The sequence below is a fragment of the Aspergillus thermomutatus genome (assembly GCF_002237265.1).
Source record: "Aspergillus thermomutatus strain HMR AF 39 chromosome Unknown NODE_32, whole genome shotgun sequence".
NCBI classification, from domain to species: Eukaryota; Fungi; Ascomycota; class Eurotiomycetes; order Eurotiales; family Aspergillaceae; genus Aspergillus; species Aspergillus thermomutatus.
The window spans coordinates 1-20,972 of record NW_020798081.1 but is presented as its reverse complement, the minus strand read 5'-3'; the positions used below and the strand labels follow the sequence as shown (position 1 = coordinate 20,972).

Below are 20,972 nucleotides of genomic sequence, written 5' to 3'. Positions count from 1 at the left end.
GTAGGTGATCTCTGATTCTCTAGGCCATGTAAAATAGCTGCGCGTATTTCAGGTGAAAGCTCAGATTTATTCCTTCTATTTCCACTAATTTCAGTCCCAAAGGACCTCATTTTGATGGAATGGTTGGTGGTTGGTGGTTGAAAAGAGTGTTGATTTTTTGACGCGTCGTGGATACGCGGAGTGTGCACAGACTTTTGACCCATTATGGGTATATCTTGATAGGGTTTGCAACCTACATCCTCCAATGCCTAGGAAGAACCTTATAACAAGCATGCTGGCAAGGGACTCTGTGACTCCGCATCCAATCAAGCATACTGCAGTAGGGTTTAGCTTTGATATGGGGTGTCGAAGTTGAGGTATAGGTATTCAACATCCGACAGAGTTGTCCTGGGCGCTTCACAATCTCCCTGCACTCCATCTCTCTTCTGCTGCAGTATCTGTCTTTCCAAGGCAACTTGATTGTTCGCCGTCTCGGAAATTCCCCCTTGACCCAGAGCCGATAGCCGCCATAGACGAGGATTCATCCAGGGACGGACATTGGGGAAAAGCGGAGGCTTGAGTCAAAAAGCAGAGAATCGTCGTTAGATGGTATTAATACAATAGTAGACCCTTAACGGCATACTTACCGACGAACTGATCCTCCCTTCGTTGTCACTCTGAGTGGAGGAAAGGCCATGTGGAGCATGGATTTGCTTAATCCAGGCTCTGAAAACCGGTTCCTGCGTTAATGCGTCTGCTTCAGAGGGATGACCGATCTCTTCGGATTGTTCGTCATTTAGAAGGGGTGCATGCTTCAATGTTATGCGGACGTTTTCTTCCACGAGCCTACCATTTCAGTACTTAGCTCGTTCTCAACTGCTCAAGGACTCTTCATAGATAATCGAATATAAATGATTGCGATGCATGAATTCGTCACTCAATTCAATCATAGCAGACCAGGGAGGAGGTCAGAATGTTGTAGATAAATCAAGCCTGACGGAGACAATCGCCTCCTCTCCGAGTCCTGCATTCGGATCCGTTGACGGACATTTCGAAGCTCAAAGAAGACAGTTATTGAGATAAATCTCGCACCTAGTGTTTGTGTATTCCATGGCTATAATACAATATGGTCAAAACAAGAGGTTTGTTCCAGCGATGGTGCTAATGAAGTACCCGTAGCAGTGTAAGGACTTTCGCGCTCAGCGAGTCAATCCTAATGACTGGGCCATTTTGCCTTTTTTTCTGTCCAACTTTTCATTTCCTGATCATTGACCTGTTACTCTGTCAAGCCTACTAATCAAGAGTACTGCATAGTCTAGACTCTCGATACTGCATACTGCCTCCAAAGTAGTTAAAGAAGATCACGTGATTGCTTAGCGTGACCCACTCTCGTCCTGTTGTCGCGTCCCGTTGAAGCTCGACTGATTATCCCATGTCTCTCCCGGAGAGGCGCGAAGAAAGCTTCCATATAAGCTGTGTCCAGACCGGTGTCATTCGATATCGTAATAGCCTGGCGATTTTCTATCTTTCCCTATTGCTTTCGGAAGAAAACAACGGTGCTGAATATCTCAGGTGAGTCAACTGCCCTGTTATTCTCCCAGTACTATCAACTTCCTCCCCTTCATGTTCCTCTCCCCTCTCCCCACGGGTGTTCCCGCACCCAATGATTGTTTGTTATGCGTCTCGGCGCGTCCAGAAAATCGTCCACTACTGTCTCATCTTGTCCGTCGTCACAGTACCCCCTCTCCCTGCCTTCTGACTGGCTAGTCCATGCTCCCTTCTCCCTTTTGTTTTGATATTTTCCTTCCCCTCATCTTGTCACGTCCTCGAGCACAGATCTCAGCTCATCACATCGAATTTCAGAAAGGAATAAAATGGGCCGAAAGCGCAAGTCCGAAGGCGTTGCCGATAGCAATCCTCCAAAGAGAGTGCGTAAGCCTAATTTCAATGCGGATTTTCTCTTCATTGGTCTCTCCGTCGGTTCCGAGCCCAGCGCGTCATACGAGGGCTATAGTTGCAGTCAATCCGCGAATATGCGACTCTTATCGCTCGAACACATCGTTATCAATCCATTGATATGCCCGTCTACAATCCTAGCTCTTCTTGTCTTTATCCATAGAAATACGGCTGCAGACTCAGGATGCCAGAAAGAGGCGATTGAAACCTTGGAATGAACATGCACTGATCTCGTCTCTTCGCTTACAGCCTGCAATTGATCCTTACACGGGCGAGCCCAGGAGGAGAGGTCGTCCCAGAAAGTATCCGCCCGGTCAGGAGCCATCGCCTCCTCCGGGACCCAAAAGAGGCCGAGGCCGTCCCCGAAAGGACGGGACTATCAGACGTAAGATGCCGGAACGAAACGATCGATTAGACGCGTCGGCTGTATTGAGATTATTCTGTGAGACTAACCGCGCCTGAAGCCCCTAATTCGGCACCCGAAACTCCCCAGGGCCCGAAGCGGCCAGTCGGAAGACCCAGAAAGACCCCCGTACAGAATGGAACCGAGACACCATCGCAACCGACGAACTCAGAATCGGACGACTCGAAAGTTGCCGATGAGGAGAGTGACCGGTCATATTGGTTGATGAAGGCAGAGCCTGAATCGCGCATGGAGAAAGGAGTTGATGTGAAGTTCTCCATTGACGATCTGCAGGCGGCGAAGAAGCCAGAGCCGTGGGATGGTAAGTCTCTGGGTCTTGGACCTCTTCGATAGAATGGAATGATGCAACAGAATTGACTTTGATCTTCCTCAGGCGTCCGCAACCCAGTCGGTAAGGGTGTATGAAGGAATGGCCATCACAGAATAGCAGGCTTACGGAACGATAGCACGGAACCACATTCGGGCGATGAAGAAGGGCGATTACGCCTTTTTCTACCACTCCAACTGCAAAGTGCCTGGAGTCGTAGGCATGATGGAGATTGTCCAGGAGCACACACCAGATGGTTCGTCTTCGACCAGAGTCATGCCTTTGAGCCTGATAGCTGACGTATGTGACAAATCATACAGAGTCTGCATTCGACCCTGCTCACCCGTACTACGACCCAAAATCCAAGAGGGACAACCCGAAATGGGATGTCGTTCACGTCGAGTTCCGTCGCAAATTCAAGAACATGGTTACGCTCCACGATCTCAAGGCTCACGGTAAGCCCGGCGGTCCCCTTGAGGATCTACAGGTCCTGAAGCAGACTCGACTCAGCGTTTCCTCCGTGACGCCGGCACAATGGAAGTTCATCATGGGGTTGGCAGGCGAGTCAACGGAGTCTGCAGAGTAGGAAATGGCACGAGCATATATTTGAAGTTGTCTTGGCTCACTGTTACAAATCACGGGTGCATTGGTCATTGGGACGTTCCATTTGTATATTTCATAGGTCATTATCTTCAAGTGCTGAATGCGACAGGTTCGCATCGTGGGCATTTTATAGTATCATTCCGTAAGCCAGTGTCTAAAAAGGCTTAAGCCACGTCGAACCTGAATCATAGCGGGTGCGCATGATTTACTTCCATCTATTCCAGAAGCCAGAAAACCAATAGCCAGGACGTTAGAAGAAAGAATTCACATTTGAAGGTAAAGCAAGCTATCGACTCTGACAAAGTGTGGTTCCGTGCGGTCCTTTGCCTGGGAAGAGTAAGTGTATCCGAAGTTACGTTACTGCAGCAGAAACCCACTTGGCCGCGGCGACTTTATCGAATGGGAGAGTCTTTCCGGAGTACAGAGCTATCTATCTTGGTAACTGGTTATCGGCAGGCGGGGAAGCTGAGATTGGAATCATCGCGGATTTGTCAGTTCTTCTTTGCACAAATAAATACATCCTGCTTCTTTGCTGCACCTTTTTCAGAGCTCCGAACGCTGCTTATGAATGTCTCCTCTTTTCTCCTCCGACTGCGCCTGTGCTGTCTCCATCCTACTGCTCCTTGTCGAAAACCATCCAGAACCCCCACCTTCCCTCATCGACATTTCCACAGCACTCCTATCGTCATGTCGGACGTCGTGCTTCAACTGACAGCTCCAAACGGGCGCAAGTACTCGCAGCCTGTTGGTCTATTCATCAACAATGAGTTTGTTCCGTCCAAGTCAGGCGACAAGTTCGCCACGATCAATCCTTCGTAAGTTTCTGGCTCCCTACAGCGACTCGAAAGGTCCACTGACGGATCAGGGACGAGTCCGAGATTGCTTCCGTCTATGCTGCGGGGGAAGAGGATGTCGATATCGCCGTCAAGGCGGCCCGGAAGGCTCTTAAGGATCCTTCCTGGAAGCTGTTGCCAGCTACCGACCGGGGAAACCTGATGCTGAAGCTGGCGGATCTGGTTGAGCAGCACCGGGAAACCTTGGCAACTATTGAGACTTGGGATAACGGTATGCTTTGAACGTCTACTGCATCGGTCCGAATATCCGCTGACATCATTCAGGAAAGCCATACTCTGTCTCCTTGAACGATGACCTTTCCGAGGTCATCAACACCATCAGATACTGTGCCGGATGGGCCGACAAGGTCCACGGACAGACGATCAGCACCACTCCGGCCAAGTTCGCGTACACGCTCCGTCAGCCGATCGGTGTGGTTGGTCAGATCATCCCCTGGAACTTCCCTCTGGCCATGGCTGCTTGGAAGCTCGGCCCAGCGCTCGCGTGTGGTAACACCATCGTGATGAAGCCTGCGGAACAGACTCCCCTGAGCATTCTCTACCTGGCCACTCTCATCAAGGAAGCGGGCTTCCCCGCTGGGGTGGTCAACATTCTGAATGGTTTCGGCCGAGTCGCCGGCAGCGCCCTGGTGAACCACCCTGACGTGGACAAGGTTGCCTTTACCGGGTCGACCATGACCGGTCGGGAGATCATGAAGATGGCCGCCGGCACATTGAAGAACATCACCCTGGAGACGGGTGGCAAGTCTCCCCTGCTGGTCTTTGACGATGCGGATCTGGAACAGTCGGCCAAGTGGGCCCACGTTGGCATCATGTACAACCAGGGACAGGTGTGCACCGCGACCTCGCGGATCCTTGTTCACGAGTCCGTGTACGACCGTTTCGTGGCTCTGTTCAAGGAAGCGGTGGCGACGACCAGCAAGCTTGGCGATCCATTCGCCGACGACACCTTCCAGGGACCCCAGGTCACCAAGGCCCAGTATGAGCGGGTGCTCTCCTACATCGAGGCCGGCAAGAGCGAGGGGGCGACCCTGGTTGCCGGCGGCGAGCCCTACAAGAACGTCAAGGACGGCAAGGGCTTCTTCATCGCCCCGACCGTCTTCACCAATGTCAAGGACAACATGCGCATCTACCGCGAAGAGGTCTTCGGTCCGTTCGTGGTCATCTCGAGCTTCAAGACCGAAGAGGAGGCCATCACTCGGGCCAACGACACGACCTACGGGCTGGGTGCCGCTGTCTTCACCAAGGACATTGAGCGGGCGCACCGCGTGGCCTCGGAGATCGAGGCCGGCATGGTCTGGATCAACAGCAGCAATGACAGTGACTTCCGTGTCCCCTTTGGCGGCGTCAAGCAGAGCGGCATCGGTCGGGAACTGGGCGAGGCGGGTCTCGAGGCCTACACGCAGGTCAAGGCCGTTCACGTCAACATGGGAACCAAGCTGTAGCTATGACATGAGCAACGAATCTATGTAGCCAGAAAATATGATTATCAGATGAACCAATCAAGCACCAGCTTTTGCACTATATCGATAAACATGCGCGATTATACTCCTTACATCCAGCCCGTTCACAGAGGCCCATCACATCACCATACACAACTCTGTCCTCCTCACAAAGCAACCGGCAGCATCTGCAAGAAACATCCTCGCCAGCAAACCAGCAAAACAACGTTCCTCGAACCACATCAACACACCACACCCACCTCAATCTCCAACAAACGCAAGGCACCTGCATCACATCCACATTCATATTCACTCGCAGCAGAAACTCAAACATACCTTAGCCCCCCGCCCCTCCTACCCAACCAACACCCAACAGAACTCCATACAACATAGCGAAATCCCAATCAGATAACCCAATGGCAACCACCCTAGCCTCGAATATTAATCCTCCGCATGGGGGAATCCCAGTAAGTACCTATAGGCTATATCCCATTCAGAGCCAATAGGCAAGTGAGGCGGAGGGGGATTTTTCCCTCTTTTTGTGGTCTGGTTGGATGGACTGCGTAGGTGCTTGCGGCAGGCAGGACCAGGAACTGTCGTGGCGGGCCATTACTCGCTATTGGTGTCCTGCGGGTGCGATGCGATGCGATGTGATGCAGGGTGTGAAAAAATGCAATGCAGCGCGGCTGCAGCTTGTTGTAGTGGTAGCATTGCTGGGGTTTAGAATGGTCCTAGGTAGTACCTAGGTTCTCGGTCTGGATGCTGGGCTCATGGGTTGAGATGCATATACTCAAGTAGGTATGCTTTGCGTAGCTTCCTAGTGAGTGGTGCAGTAGATCCTGGTGACTGGTGTCACTATTGGCATCATGGTGATGGATGTAGTACTCCGTAAGGATGTACGTACTGTAAGATATGATACAAAACAATACCAACCGTGTAAGGTAAGGTAATTACTCAAACAGGATAAGGTAATCAGCTGCATGCCAACACATCAAACTACCTACTTACTGCCGTAGTGGGCTAATAAAATGGGCTTCCAAGTTACTTACTCCTTTCTTGCAGCTGCATGAAGAATCAATCATGTGAAGTATGGCTGGTTGGTATCTCAACCCAAGCTGAGCTGACAAAGTACGGAGTACTCCGTACTTCTTAATAACAAACCCAGAAGTGTCATGTCAAGACACACTCGATCAGTCAATATGACCTCTCCGGTTCCAGCCTCCATCTCAACGGTCGGGAGCGGAGCCCTGAGAATGTGGTTGACAGCTTTCACCGCATTTTCGTATGTGCGGTGTCGATTCTCGACCGTCGAATCGGCCGCCTCCTGCAGCTGTTGGTGGATCAACACTGTTATCCTTCTCCAAGGTAAGATTTCATTTCAGGTCAGGCAGCGGCCTACTTCCAGACGATCAGACATGCATTCTCTCTGACCGCGTTGCCCGACTTATGCAGCTTGGACGTTGGGCCGGTCAAAGCCATTCCACTAAACTCTTTCTTTCGTGCGATGGGCGAAATCTCTTACTACGGGGTAGCTACAGCGCAAGGGATTGCTGGGACGTGGACCATGACGTTGGATTGAATCGACATCTTGGTGCGTGATCTTCAAACCCGTTGATGATCGTCTGAAACGGACGGAATACGAGTCAGCTTGCGAAGACTAGACTGTACATCAGGATGATGTCAATTGCCCATAGCCAATGAGGGAGACAGTAGTAGCCCGGCTGAAGGTCGGTACATAACTCGTCGAATGTAGATGTAGACCTGGACCGAGTCGATACTCGGTATTACTGGTAAACAGTGATGCTCAATTGCGGTTTTAGAAATCCTTGTAGTGGTCCTAAATGCCTAGGATGGTGACGGTCAATTCTTGACTGGCTAAGACTTGCTCGAAGGCGTTGTGTTTGGCTTGCTACGATCTCGGTCGACTGGCTCAGAGCTCCTCATTTCTGACCTATCTCCGACAATTTCATGCAGGAGATAATCAAACACGGCACACAGGCCGCCCCGAGGCGCAAGAACTGGTGATCCATGCTGCACATAATGCAGAGTGACAGGTCCTCGCAACGGCTGTGCATTAAATGTTTGACGCCCACGCACCGTGAGTGAGAACAAAATAAGCAAGCCGCGTGCCCAGAACCATGAATGGATGTTCCGTGTATCCAATGTCCATCCTTGGAACGCTGGAGATGGGCCCAGAAACTGGATCAAGAGGTCGAAAATGTTCCTGTCTCTAATTTCCTTGACCTACCACTTATCAGTATCACCCTGCACAAGCGATAGTTGACATTGGACAAGCAGGGCTGGCCCCAGAATGACGATCGGATCAATTCCTATTTGCTTGGAGGGCCCCAATTCCTTGGTTCAGACCATTTTCTCCATTTTCTCCATTTCTCCACTGCGATGAGCTAGCTCTTGGTCTGGAATTGGAATTGGAACCTGGAACAAAGGAGGCGCAACACGGGAAGTTTGCCGCACCCAGGCAACCGTCAGCTAAACACCGTATTAATGGGCACATCTTCCGTACTCCCCACGACGTATCGACTTTCTCAAGACATGCTGAACGGCTTCTATTCTTATCGAATGACAGCAGATAGCTCACATTTTTTCAGTGGAGACCTGCCTTGTCGTTTCTATATTCCAGCTCATGAGGATTGCCAATTTCAATATGAACCGGACTGAGTTAGCAAAAGTCTTTCGCTATCGTCCGTTATTATGGGCGCCAGACAAGGATAATGACAAATTCCAGTTGATTGGTCTCTGTTTCTGAAGGATCCAAGTCCCCGTCATTGAGAGGCGGCGTGTCATCTCATAAGAGCCGAGGGTTTAGCCAGTACGCTATCTTTCGTTAGCGACAATAGTAACAGTCTAGAAGTCTCAGATTGTTCTGAACAAGATAACAAAAGCAGTACTCCGTAAGAGCTTCGGTTCATTGTCGTCACGTACCTGCAGCCTGCTGGACTGAAGCCAAGCCAGACTGACAGAGACTGTCGCTCCGGACTATTGAGTCTGCTGGCCCACTGACAGTCTTCTACCTTACCTAGAGCGAACCGGGTACGGAGCCTACGGAGAATGGAGAACAGAGTGAGCTTTGCGAAGTGGGCGTGATGGATAAAGGCAATGGATAAATAAAGAGATCGGATTGTGGGGGTTTTGTCTTGGCATTGACATCCCACGTAGCCGGTGAGAGAGACTATTGAATTTGAGCTCAATACTTCTCCATCACCATTGCTCACTTTGTCCGTGGCACTCGTTGATCATCAGATGCCACTAGATCTCCTGAAATCAGTCCCAGAGCAGTTCCGTTGTCAGCGTCGTTTCATCCTGACCGCAACTTGACTTGGCCGGATCTGTAGAGATCATCCTTTGGCACACTTCGAGCAGGGCTTAGTTGGCCGATCAGTTCAGTTGCCCGAAACAGTATACGAACGCATAAGTCCACGGTCAAGCCTCATCATGTCCGGGTTTCAAAAGTGGACAGTCACTGAGGTATGGATATCAAACACCGACGCCTGTAACTGTTATGTACAGAGCATCAGTTGTAGAAGAAGCGTGCATTCTCACCATTCTCTGTCACTAGCCCTACATCGACATAGCAGGTACCCTGCTCGAGGGCCCATTTCACGACGAGGCCCGAAACGAGTTTCGCTTCGTCGACATCTGGGAACAGAAGTTGTACGTTCTGGATCTAGCCAAGGGTCCGGAGTCCTTGAAAACAATCGACACGGCTTCTCCTCTTGGGTGGGTTTCAGTTTCCTAAATGACCCCCATTTGAGATCGTTGTGATGGTCTTTGATAGCTGATTCGCTGAACGAAATTTGCAGAGTCACCGCCAATATTGCGAATGGCGGTGATGATCACAAGGATCAAATAGTCGTAGCCGCAAAACACGGTTATGCCCTGGCTGACCGCAACACTGGGGAGCTGTCGTATATCCACAAGGTCTGGGACGACCAGAAGGACCCTGAGAAAGCCCATCGGTGAGTCTGAGTCATTTAATGATACCAATCTTTGGGCATGAAAGTTGACTCGTCCGGAACGCTCCATGAAACAGAATGCGTTTCAATGACGGTGCCGTGGACAGTCATGGGCGGTTCTGGGCCGGGTCCATGAATGATCCCAAAGTCAAGAAACCAACCAGCGAAGGCGTCTTGTTCAGGCTGGACCCCGACCTGCAGTTGCATCGCATGGTCGAAGAGGTGTCCATTCCCAACGGGATTGGCTGGAACCCCAAGGACGATACCATGTACTTTACCGATTCGCCCACGGCGAAGATCTTCGCCTTTGACTTTGACGCCAGCACGGGCACCATCAGTAACCGCAGAGTGCATTATGATGTCGGCGAGCCCCTGGAACCCGATGGTTTCGCCATCGACGAGGAAGGATGCATCTGGAGCGCTATTTACGGGGGCGGGAAGATCATCCGGATCTCCCCCGAGGGCAAGCTCATTGGGGAGATCTCCTTCCCGACCAGGAACATCACTTGTCCGACCTTTGTCGGGACGGAACTTTTTGTCACCACGGCCAAAGACGATGTCAGTGATGACCGGTTCCCAGAGTCTGTCCGTTATGGCGGACGCCTCTATCGCATTGACGTGGGAGTCAGGGGCAAACCAAAGAACGAGTTCCGGTTTCAGAAGTAGGTTTGAGGAAGTGGTACATGTGAATACTACCGAGGCGCAAGTCAATAGTCATGGATATACGCATAGGACTTTCGATAGTCGCAAATAGCTTGAACTTTTATCAGCACAATGTGAAACCTACCATCTTGCAATACTGCAATCCCTGCAAAAGACCTGAGGGGAAAGACAATTTGTACCTGTGCGATATCGTCTTGCACGAGGGACTTGGAAATGAGGCGTGTGGTAAGCTGATCTGCGGCTCCAACGCAGGCTTGGAAGCCTATACTTCCATTTCCAGAGAGACCGCATCCCGCAGTAGAAGTCTCTACTGGGTTATTCCAAGTCGATAGGTAAATACATCTGTGATGAAAAAGACCTAGTTCTGGTTAAGCGACCTGCATGAGATCCATACATGTACCTAGAGATCGTGGAGGATGCACTGGAGATCCCGACTGCAGGCGCAAGCACCCAAGGTCTTTGGTAACAGCCTAGCCACAAGGGGAACCAAGTACACAGACTACTGTATCTTGCTGCGAGTCTGTAGCTAAGACTACGGCTACATTTGCTGTTTCTAGTCATTTTAGCCAAGACAATGTCGCAAGCATAGTGCTAAGGTCAACAATCCGAATTGATTGTTTCTGCATTTATCGTCGCAAGGGGTTGACTCAAGGGATACTCCAGACGCGCTCGTAAGGCTGTGTTGAACATGCACATTCTGCCAACTCATGATACCAGGAGCTGCAGGTGGATGCAGTAACTCGTGCGTCCTCAGGATACCGATCGATCTTAGCTAGTCTTCTCCCGGAAAGAGATTGTTGCCCCGTGATCCAGTCATAAATTATTCGCTTGTCTTGTCCTCTAGCTCTATACAAGTCCATACCATGCCTACTTACGGGGCTAGGTATCTTACCAAGCAATATGAGGCCGTTGTAAGTAGGCACCGTATCTCATAGCAGTATCTGATAGAAGGCATACAGAGTGTTGACAAACCCAACGAGAACATATCGATTCATCACGCTCGCCGCAACCGGGATTTGAAGTTGAGATTATCTCTTGACAAGCGCTTACAGCGGCAGAAGAAACAGGGTTTAAGAGAAAAGAAAAAGCAAAGAGTGCCTATGTGATAATGGGCCCCTAGATAGGAAGTGAATGGGAAGGGTTGAAGGATTGAAGGATTGAAGGATTGAAGGATCTCTTGACGGATTATCCTAGTCAATTTCTCTTATTCACTCACTCCTTCACTGGCTACATCATTTCAAGCTAGGCAAATGATTCAGGAAGAGATAAGCATGAGGTTCTATTAGATGATTCAAACCTCCACCATGTCGTACCAGCAGACAGGCACGCGGATTATGTATGTATGAATGTTACCACCTTACTTAGAAGGAGCATTGACTGACTTATTCGACCAAGGCTAAGGTGAGGTTGCCATCTATAGACTATTAAGTACCAACTTGTAAACTACTAGAGCCATAGCATCAGATAAAATCCCCAAGGAAAGATTCGCTAGACTAAAATCACTAATGCAACCTGGAACACACTCACCTGCATTTCAATATTAAATTCGGCCCCGACACCAGAGGAGCACAGCCCACTACCAGACCCAGGGACCAGGGCTCACGAGTCCAAGCACATATTCGACGAGATCTCGATGCCGGGTCCAGATGGCTGTATCCATAGACCAAGGTAATTTGTACCTGTTGTCTGAACATGAACTTGTGATGCAATGACATCACGATATAAGTTCGACTTCTTTGTATTCCAGAATGTGTGGATCTCAAGGCACAATAGATAGTAACAGTAAAAATACTGTTCCAGGCTTTCATCCGGAAGATATTTTCTCGAAACACAGATGAGTGATGATTGACCTCAATCTCTATTTACCAAGGATTCAGAATTCAATGCTGCGCCTGATGCGCAAATCAGAAAAGAAAGGAGAATCAAGGATCAGCGTACAGAGTCGTGTAACTCACCACAGCAGGCTTAGCTGTAGGCTATCCGAGAGCTTAAAACCTATTTCAATGCCAGGATCTTCTTGGGATAATACCTAGGATAATAGGAAAAAGGAATACCCTAAGGTACCTAAGAATTTCCAGGTCTGACCAATGATATCGCTTAGATCCACAGGATCACACGGGATTGGTTTTCTTTTTGAAAAGTCACTGCAGATAATTCATCTTTTCTTTCCGTTGCAGATTACCACTTACAGAGTTCCACCTCAGCATTACCAAAGTACGAGGTTTCGGATCTCGGTAGTGCGATAGGTCACATCTTCAGCGCGACAACAGCGACAAAAACAGGGCGCGAGGATCACTCGAAATCCATATTTCTACCAGCTGAGATTGGCTGAGGAAATGCTGCGAAACATGAAAATAAGTACCTACTTTTGAGTTGCAGAGTTGCAACACTCGCAGTTCGACTCGCCTCTCACATAGCGGTCTAGAATTTGAATTGCCCATTCTACTGTCTACGTACATATGTATGTTTGAGTTGGAGCTTATATGCAACTCATTTGGCATACATTAGGGCACTTTTACAGCATGCAGGTCGCCGATTCTGGTGTTCGGCCACATCTGCCATGAAGTTTGTGCCATACCCTTAGCGCAAAGGACTAGTCAAGGCAACTGATGATGTGTCAACCCTTTTTGGTCCTCCTGCTTCATATTGCACAGAGAACCACCGAACTGGGACGCTCGTCAAGTGTTGAACAAAGTACTCCTCACTCCGGCTTTTCTCAGGAGCTTTATTTTGGGCAATTTCGCCATGCGGGTCCCATTCGTCTGGTGCTCACCTGCATTTCAATTGATGCCCGATGATGTAGCTGAAACTCTGGGACACTTTCCTAATCTAACCTCAGCAGAAACTCCAAAGTCATGAAGCGAAGCAAAGGTACCTCGGAAGCTAGTCAATCTTACAACTTCGACTACGGAGTACTGCATTCATATTCACAACAGATCTATCCCGAGGTACAAGGTCCGAGATCGACTGCAGAGTAGGATGATTTAACCTGATTGGGTCTCAGAGAGGCCGCGCTACTGCCGTGTGCCAACTGGCGAGCACTTCCAATACCCCCAGCAGGACTGTTATGAGACCACGAGAAAAGAGGAATAATCCGAAAAAAAAAAAAAAGAAAACACAGTGCTAGCCAAGGGACCACCTCCCAGCTCAGTCGTCTATTTCCTCATCCTGACAGATACAGTTGCCGAAGTGTTTCTGAAACTAAGGTCCAATCCGCCTTGTCCATCTGGCACAGCCCAAGACGAAGAGTCCTCAGGAGATGCGTGGAAGGATCCAACAACAACTGCATGCATGCACAACATTCAAATCAATCCCATCTCGTCAGCTGGATGGGCCCACTGGGGCCAAGCACTAGGTAAACTTTCAGTCTCTCGCCCCATATGCCGGCCGAGACTAACGGGGCCCTTGTTTTAGTGGCCTTGGTGACGCCTTCACTGGCAGCGTGGCATTATGGCATGGACCTTATGGTCTTGGCTGGTTTCCAAGCTGCATGTAGGGAGTATGGTAGGATCAAGACTACCGATGCACTCTGGTCTATGTGATGTCTCATGATACGACTCCCGTCCGCCACGAGGCGAGTTCTTTTGGGGGTGGGCCGGCGACAGTTTGACAATTCACTAACTCGCTCAGCCTACAACAACCTGCGGCACGGGATTTGGTGTCGACCTGATCCATCCTCGCCTACGGAGTTGCATATTTTGTTCACTGGACAGAGACGGCAACGAGGTGCAACAGACTCGAAACAATCGAGTGATTGTTGTCTGAATGATCAGGACTCAGATCAGATAATTATTCATGGGGTGTCTCTCTACAGGGGAGCTAGGTAATGAGATGTCTTGTGCACTGTTGATCTTGCTCAATATCTGGATGCCCTCATGGTGATGCTATAGTAGCGGTAAGTAACTATGCCTGTACCGTACATGTATCTGAGATGGTATCCAGTAATACCTAAGAATAACGGTACTTTGTGGTACATGCCAGGACTCCACTCCGATCCTGTCCGCGCCCATGGTGACGGCGCCTTTAGCATTTGAGCCATTGATTCCATGGCCAGGTCAATGTTACAGGACCTACGGAGTACATACTCAACACTCAGAAGGTAAACTCATGCTCGAATTATTTATACTGACACAATGATGCAGCACACCTTTATTACCTCAGATCATCGGATGTCATGTCTTGGGCGATCAGCTCCTTTTTCAACCCGAAGCTGAGGTACCTTTGGAGTAGAGCGGGTCTCTACTTTCTAGTTTCTAGCTCTCTGTCCGTCATAGGTTGAACTGCCTTCCCCAAATCTATACCCAATATCTGGGTGGGGAGTGACGTTGAAGCTTCCAGACTTCCAGACTTCCAGACTTCCCGTTTCAGCCCAGCCTTGAACCAACTCGTGAACTCCAGCAGAGCTTTCCGATTTCCCCGGCCCCATATCGCGTTCTCCTCTTTTAGGTAGTAGGTAGGCAAACACGCGGTATGTACGGCGTACAGAGTACTAGCAGTCAACTAAAACAGTACTTTCAGTTCCCATGCCTGTGGTTCCCGGCGGGTCCCAGGCTCCAAGGCTCCAAGGCTCCACCCATTTCCTTCTTCCCCCCGTTTCCCAGGGCTCACCGCTTGATCTGCTGCTGTCAACGGTCTGGCAGCATTATTACTACTACTATTACTATTACCTAGGTAGAGGAGGTACTTTGGACTTGGGTACTGTACAAGTACGATTTTTCTCAAAAATAACGATGACGATGACGATAATGATAATGAAAATAATAATAATAACAACAATACGATAATAATAGATAAAATATGCCCTCTGGATTATCATTCTACTAATTCTGCCTGATGCCTTTTTTCTTTTTGTTTCCCTGCTTCTATTTCCTCCTTCGAGGTACTTAATTCTACTTGCATGGTTGATTTATCTTCTTCGTATCCTCTTCTGCACCTCTATTGAGTCCGAGGGTCTTATTGATCTTGCTTCTGCTCAAGCTAGAGACGCTCTGCTTCCGTACATACTTTTCATCTGCTCGCTTTCTAATCCGACCTTCCTCATCTTCGGTTGCATCCCCCCAATAGAAGAAGACTGAGTGTATACCCTCTAATTGACTACTCATCTTCATCATCATTCCTCTCTTGTCTTATAATTGACTCTCATCCTCCATCCTGGCTACTCTAGGGATCAGTGTGTTGAATAATCCCTCCTACTCCAATCCTGTCCATTTGCCTTATCAATATCACTCGCGGCCTGGCTACCATATCCCCCAACCCACCGGCTCCCTCTCTCACTCTCCTCTCCCAGAGCCGTATCGGGAGAGGGGGGGCCCCGCGCCATGCCCCGACTCACAGCGACAGTCTCACGAAAGTAAACCGGAGCATATGTCGCACACTCCGCCCGTTTCTGGCCCCTTGATGGACGATGCTCTCCGCATAGAGTCCCGCAGCTTGTTCGAGAAGAAGCGACCTCGTGTAGACGATGACTCTCACTCATCCGAGGGCCGTGATCTCGTGCGTCCTCGGCCGCTCTCATGGCACCCATCTGCTCCAGTGGAGCCCCCCTTGCAAGCTGCCCAGCTCCGTTCTATTGGAGTGCACTCCATACTGAATTCCCCCGCAAAATCTGCTCCTCTTTCTCTGATGCCTTCGGGGGGAGATAGCCTGAGTCTGGCGAGACATCAGTCATCCATCCCTCCGTCTTCTTCTGCACCTACCTCTCATGTCCGAATGCCTTCATCGCCAACAGTTCGTCTTGCTTCCCCGTCAATACATCACGCCAAACGGCCTTCGCTCTCGCCTGGGTCGGTGAACCGTCAGATCATCTCGCCTGGCTCCCCCACAGCTCGATTTGTCGGATCCACAGGGCCGTATGCTAGAAAGCCTAGTACTGTGCAGTCTCCCCTGGCTCAGGAGTCACGGCCGGGACTGTATGGGACGTCATCCGGGTCGCCTTTGCCCATGGAAAACGCTCCAGTGAACCCAATCCATACATCCGAAACCATGGCCCCAGCTCCAGTTTCCATCCACTCAACCCCAACCTTTCACAGTCGCCGGACGAGCGCAAATCCGACCCCTACTCCCAGCTCCCAAGAGACGAGCCCCACGACTCCCGTCTCCGTCTACAGTCCGTTTGGTCGAGCATCACCAGCACTTGCTGGGATGTCCATCCCACAACCTGCACCATCGTTCGCTAATTCCCCCATATATGGGACGGCAGAACCGGTTAGTCGATTGTCGTCGGTTGCAGGCGATAGGCCGGCAGGAGACGAGCGAACCGGCATGGGAGGACCTCCCACGAATGCCCCTCCTCTGCCCGGGATGATCCCTTGCATCTTGGATCTCAAGTCCGGGTCATCCAGCCAGGCAGAGAAGCGGAAGGCAAACAGCGACGCCTCGAGAAGGTTCCGCAATCGGAAGAGAAATGAGATACAGATGGAGCAAAAGATCACGGCACAGCAGGAGGAGATCCGGAAGCAGCAGGAGGCGTTGCAGAAACAGGCGCAGGAGATTCGGGCGCTGATGCAGGAACGCGACCATTATCGATCCGAGCGGGACTTTTACCGAGAGCATGTTACCCGACTCGTACCGCCAGGGCAGCTTCCAGCGCGGCCACCATCCCCTCAAGTGTATCGATCGATTCCAGAGCGGGAAGCTGAGACAAGGTGGTCTGGTGCAGAGACCAGAGGTGCCGTGCATGCAGCAGGAGGACCGGCCGGAAACCCGCCAGCCTCCAACGCAGTTTCTGGGTCGTCTGTCAGACAAGAGAACTGGCACAACAGTCTCTCGTATCCAGTGACTGCTGAACCTCATGCCATGCCTCATGAGCAGCAGGCGAAGCCACTGCCCCAGCTGTCTGCGAATTGGACGCGTTCCTAAGTGGACCAAAGGCACCCAGCAGACTGAGTCTGTGAACCTCTGCTTATTGTCCACAGAGTGCTTAAAACAGAGCCATTGAATGGTACTTCTGGCTCATGTATTATCCATCTCATTTGTGATTTTTTCTTTCCTTACTGTGTTGTCCATCAAGATTGTTGCTGTCACTTTTTCCTTAAACATAGGCATCGTGCTTATTGGGAGCGTTCTCTGCGAGAAAAGCTTGCATCCTCATACTGATTGATCGGTACATTGACTGTGCCTTGAAAGGCTGAGTGCTTATATCCATCGATACCTTGATATGAATGTCCTGGATTTCTGGGAGGCCGAATTGTGATCCGGATTGCGTATATTGCCGCTGTACATACCTCAGAAAGCCCTTCTTAAGCTGGCAGGCGTTTGGATAAGAACCTGATGCATTACCCTCATTTGATTGATCTCGTCCTTCATCCACTCAACTACCTCAATATAGAACGATTTGTCCACCGGTTCATTCAAACCATCACATGCTGCCTTACATACAGCGACTCCATTAGCTCCATAGTCACAGCTGATCCGTGACTCCGAATGCAAATCCTGCATCTCTTTCCCTGGTCATGGCATACGTCACCAACCGAGGCCACAAATGGCTCGATGGTTATCGCACCTAATCTGCCTGAAACAGTTGCTCCGAATTCGAGCATGCGCTGATCCCTCCGTTCAGAGCTCCCGTGACCAGACCCCCTGGAGCCCGTGTTAGTCGCAGAATCTTCATCTGCAGGGTTCATGTGTGCAATCCGCTAGCAAAGGTAATTAGATTGAAGGAACCGGCTCTGCATGGATGATGCTGTAGGGAGCACATTAGTGTTATTCTGGAAGCTGGTCCGGTGCACACGTTGAGGTAGGAGGGTGTTCGATTGGTATGCCCGAAAATTGAAAACAGAAGGCAGATGAGACCGCGGGCGCTATAGGGCCTGGTCGAGCGATGTTTGATCTCTTCATAGTCGTATTCACTCCATACAGCCGTGTTGTTCCTGATCTATAGCTGGACTGCTATTGTAGAAGGGTTGCCCTGGAAGGCAGCGCAGTGTTGCAAATCAAGTATTGATAGATGTTCGTTGAAGTATGCTTTTTTTTATCAACATCCAAGCAATCCCTTCCAAGTATGGATAATGGATCTATCTCGGTCCTCCAGATCAATCTAATCTTCGGAGTACGGACTACGGAGTTGCAATTCCAGGCATCCAGGCCCCCACATCGTCTCCCGGCTCGGTACCTTAGGCTAACCAATTCAGGCCGTCAGGCATTCTCCAACCACCACAATGGCTGCACCCACGTGGTTTCCCGCGCAGCCTATCAGACACGCGCACATCACCACACTTCGGACAGCTTCGACTCTACTATGGCTTCCCTCCTCGGATCTAGTCTCTGTGTGCCACCGTCCTCGGTTCGGATTCGTCTCTTGCTCTCACGCGACAGACTTGCGGATCTCTCTCCACTGACGCCCGGCTACCCGTCCTGCGAGGCTATCAACTTGCTAGCGGCGGAGTGGTGCTGAGCGATAGCCTGGATAGGCAAGCTGAGCCGGGTTCCTCAGCGTGCGACGTCCGTTTCGTATCCGGAAGCGAAGTGCAGTATGCGTCCGGCGAGAAGCGATGAAGGAGCTATATAATGGCCGGCGTGTCCGGCGAGAGGGGGATGATTTGCAGTTCAGAGTGAGAGTTGGGACTTTCAGGGACGAGAGAATCGTGATTGTCGGCATTATGGGGGCTCTTACTTTCCTGCTTTCGGTGATGTACCTGCTTTCAGGGTGAGTGGCTCGATGCTAGGGCTGGGGTTGCTGATGCTGATGCTGACTGGGGTAGTGTGGCTGGGGCACCGAGTTCGGGCTGCAGCGCCGGTTCTGGCTCCAAGGCGTGCGATACGGTAGAGCTCGGGTACCAGTGCTCTCCTGGGACTTCTCATCTGTGGGGCCAGTACTCGCCGTTCTTCTCGCTCGAGGACGAGCTGTCTGTGTCGAGTGATCTTCCCAAGGATTGCCGGGTCACCTTTGTGCAGGTGCTGTCCCGGCATGGGGCGCGGTACCCGACCGCGTCCAAGAGCAAGAAGTACAAGAAGCTTGTGACGGCGATCCAGAAGAATGCCACCGAGTTCAAGGGCAAGTTCGCCTTCCTCGAGACGTACAACTACACCCTGGGCGCGGATGACCTTACTCCCTTTGGGGAGCAGCAGATGGTGAACTCGGGAATCAAGTTCTACCAGAAGTACAAGGCTCTTGCGGGCAGTGTGGTGCCGTTCATTCGCTCCTCGGGCTCGGACCGTGTCATTGCTTCTGGGGAGAAGTTCATCGAGGGGTTCCAGCAGGCGAAGCTGGCGGATCCTGGCGCCACGAACCGCGCCGCTCCTGTGATTAGTGTGATTATCCCGGAGAGTGAGACCTACAACAACACGCTGGACCACAGTGTGTGCACGAACTTCGAGGCGAGTGAACTGGGGGACGAGGTCGAGGCCAACTTCACTGCGCTCTTCGCACCTGCGATCCGTGCCCGCATCGAGAAGCATCTTCCTGGCGTGCAGCTGACAGACGATGACGTCGTCAGTCTGATGGACATGTGCTCGTTCGATACGGTAGCACGCACCGCCGACGCGAGTGAGCTGTCGCCGTTCTGTGCAATCTTCACTCACAACGAGTGGAAAAAGTACGACTACCTCCAGTCCCTGGGCAAGTACTACGGCTACGGTGCAGGCAACCCTCTGGGGCCGGCCCAGGGTATAGGGTTCACCAACGAGCTGATTGCCCGTTTGACAAATTCGCCAGTGCAGGACCACACGAGTACCAACTCCACTCTGGACTCCGACCCAGCCACCTTCCCGCTGAATGCCACCATTTACGTTGACTTTTCGCACGACAACGGCATGATTCCCATCTTCTTTGCCATGGGCCTGTACAATGGCACCGAGCCTCTGTCGCAGACCTCGGTGGAAAGCACCAAGGAGTCGAACGGGTATTCGGCGTCCTGGGCGGTGCCTTTTGGCGCGCGAGCCTACTTCGAGACAATGCAATGCAAGTCGGAAAAGGAGCCTCTTGTTCGCGCTTTGATCAATGACCGGGTTGTGCCTCTGCATGGCTGCGCTGTTGACAAGCTGGGTAGATGCAAGCTGAAGGACTTTGTCAAGGGATTGAGTTGGGCCAGGTCTGGAGGGAACTGGGAACAATGCTTCTCTTAGTTGGTAGTTCTGTTATTTTTTAATTAGATTGTCATTGCTCAATAGTGATCGCGGTGAACAGCATTCACTTTCACTTACCCTTGAATCAATTGCACTTCGATGCACTTGGATGCACTTGGTGTGTTGCCTCACCTCTCATATCTTCTTTCATAACTCTCTTTTCAACCTCTCATCCCTCGGTCACAAGCCGCCGCATAAAATGCCCATCTGCGACATAACCCACTACCTCCCCATCTCAACCCTCCCACCCCCCGAAACCGACGCAGCCTACTACCGCAAACCCATCCTCGTGCTCATCGTCTCCTACAGAATCAACACCTGGAACAAATACCTCTCCCTCATCCGCAAACTCCAGCGCGAGGCCCGCCTCCTCTGCGTCACAAACGTCTACGACCTGAACGAGCTCGTCGACGACCACGCAGACGAGATCGCCGGCTTCGTCGTCACGACGGGGGACATCCTGCTCGCGGACGAGTACGTCCCCGTCTATCCCCGTCGCCCTGACCCTCAACACCACACCCACCCTCAAAACCACACTCAAACCCAACCCATAAGTGAAGAGACGATTGAAGGCCTCCCCACCCGCCTCGCCACCCTCCTCAAACACCCCTCCCACGCCTACTCCGTCGTCTTCGCGTTCGAGTTCCCCCGCGCGGCGGCGAAAGACCCCACCTCGTTTACGGCGTTCATGGGCGGGTTCTTCGGGGT

At 51.1% G+C, this 20,972-nt stretch overlaps 5 protein-coding genes across 5 annotated transcripts; all 5 read left to right on the top strand.

Moving 5' to 3' along the window:
• Positions 1 to 1,853: 1,853 nt before the first annotated feature.
• CDV56_102734 (uncharacterized protein) lies at positions 1,854 to 3,252 on the top strand (the record flags this gene model as incomplete). The annotated part of the gene is made up of 6 exons (XM_026756353.1): positions 1,854 to 1,907; positions 2,185 to 2,320; positions 2,400 to 2,660; positions 2,733 to 2,750; positions 2,806 to 2,922; positions 2,987 to 3,252. The coding sequence occupies 6 exons, from the start codon at positions 1,854 to 1,856 to the stop codon at positions 3,250 to 3,252; spliced, it is 852 nt and encodes a 283-aa protein (XP_026616899.1).
• Positions 3,253 to 3,956: 704 nt separating this feature from the next.
• CDV56_102441 (aldehyde dehydrogenase family protein) lies at positions 3,957 to 5,568 on the top strand (the record flags this gene model as incomplete). Its single annotated transcript, XM_026756060.1, has 3 exons — positions 3,957 to 4,084; positions 4,135 to 4,334; positions 4,388 to 5,568. 3 exons carry the CDS (start codon positions 3,957 to 3,959, stop codon positions 5,566 to 5,568), a joined length of 1,509 nt encoding a protein of 502 aa, XP_026616898.1.
• A 3,450-nt stretch (positions 5,569 to 9,018) lies between these two features.
• On the top strand, positions 9,019 to 10,205 carry CDV56_101799 (SMP-30/gluconolactonase/LRE family protein; the record flags this gene model as incomplete). Its single annotated transcript, XM_026755418.1, has 4 exons — positions 9,019 to 9,051; positions 9,143 to 9,303; positions 9,387 to 9,542; positions 9,617 to 10,205. The coding sequence occupies 4 exons, from the start codon at positions 9,019 to 9,021 to the stop codon at positions 10,203 to 10,205; spliced, it is 939 nt and encodes a 312-aa protein (XP_026616897.1).
• Positions 10,206 to 15,566: 5,361 nt separating this feature from the next.
• Positions 15,567 to 17,060, top strand: CDV56_100805 (uncharacterized protein; the record flags this gene model as incomplete). Its single annotated transcript, XM_026754424.1, has 1 exon — positions 15,567 to 17,060. The coding sequence occupies one exon, from the start codon at positions 15,567 to 15,569 to the stop codon at positions 17,058 to 17,060; it is 1,494 nt and encodes a 497-aa protein (XP_026616896.1).
• Positions 17,061 to 18,438: 1,378 nt separating this feature from the next.
• CDV56_100236 (histidine phosphatase family protein) lies at positions 18,439 to 20,264 on the top strand (the record flags this gene model as incomplete). The annotated part of the gene is made up of 3 exons (XM_026753855.1): positions 18,439 to 18,587; positions 18,634 to 18,846; positions 18,902 to 20,264. 3 exons carry the CDS (start codon positions 18,439 to 18,441, stop codon positions 20,262 to 20,264), a joined length of 1,725 nt encoding a protein of 574 aa, XP_026616895.1.
• Between the last annotated feature and the right edge of the window lie 708 nt (positions 20,265 to 20,972).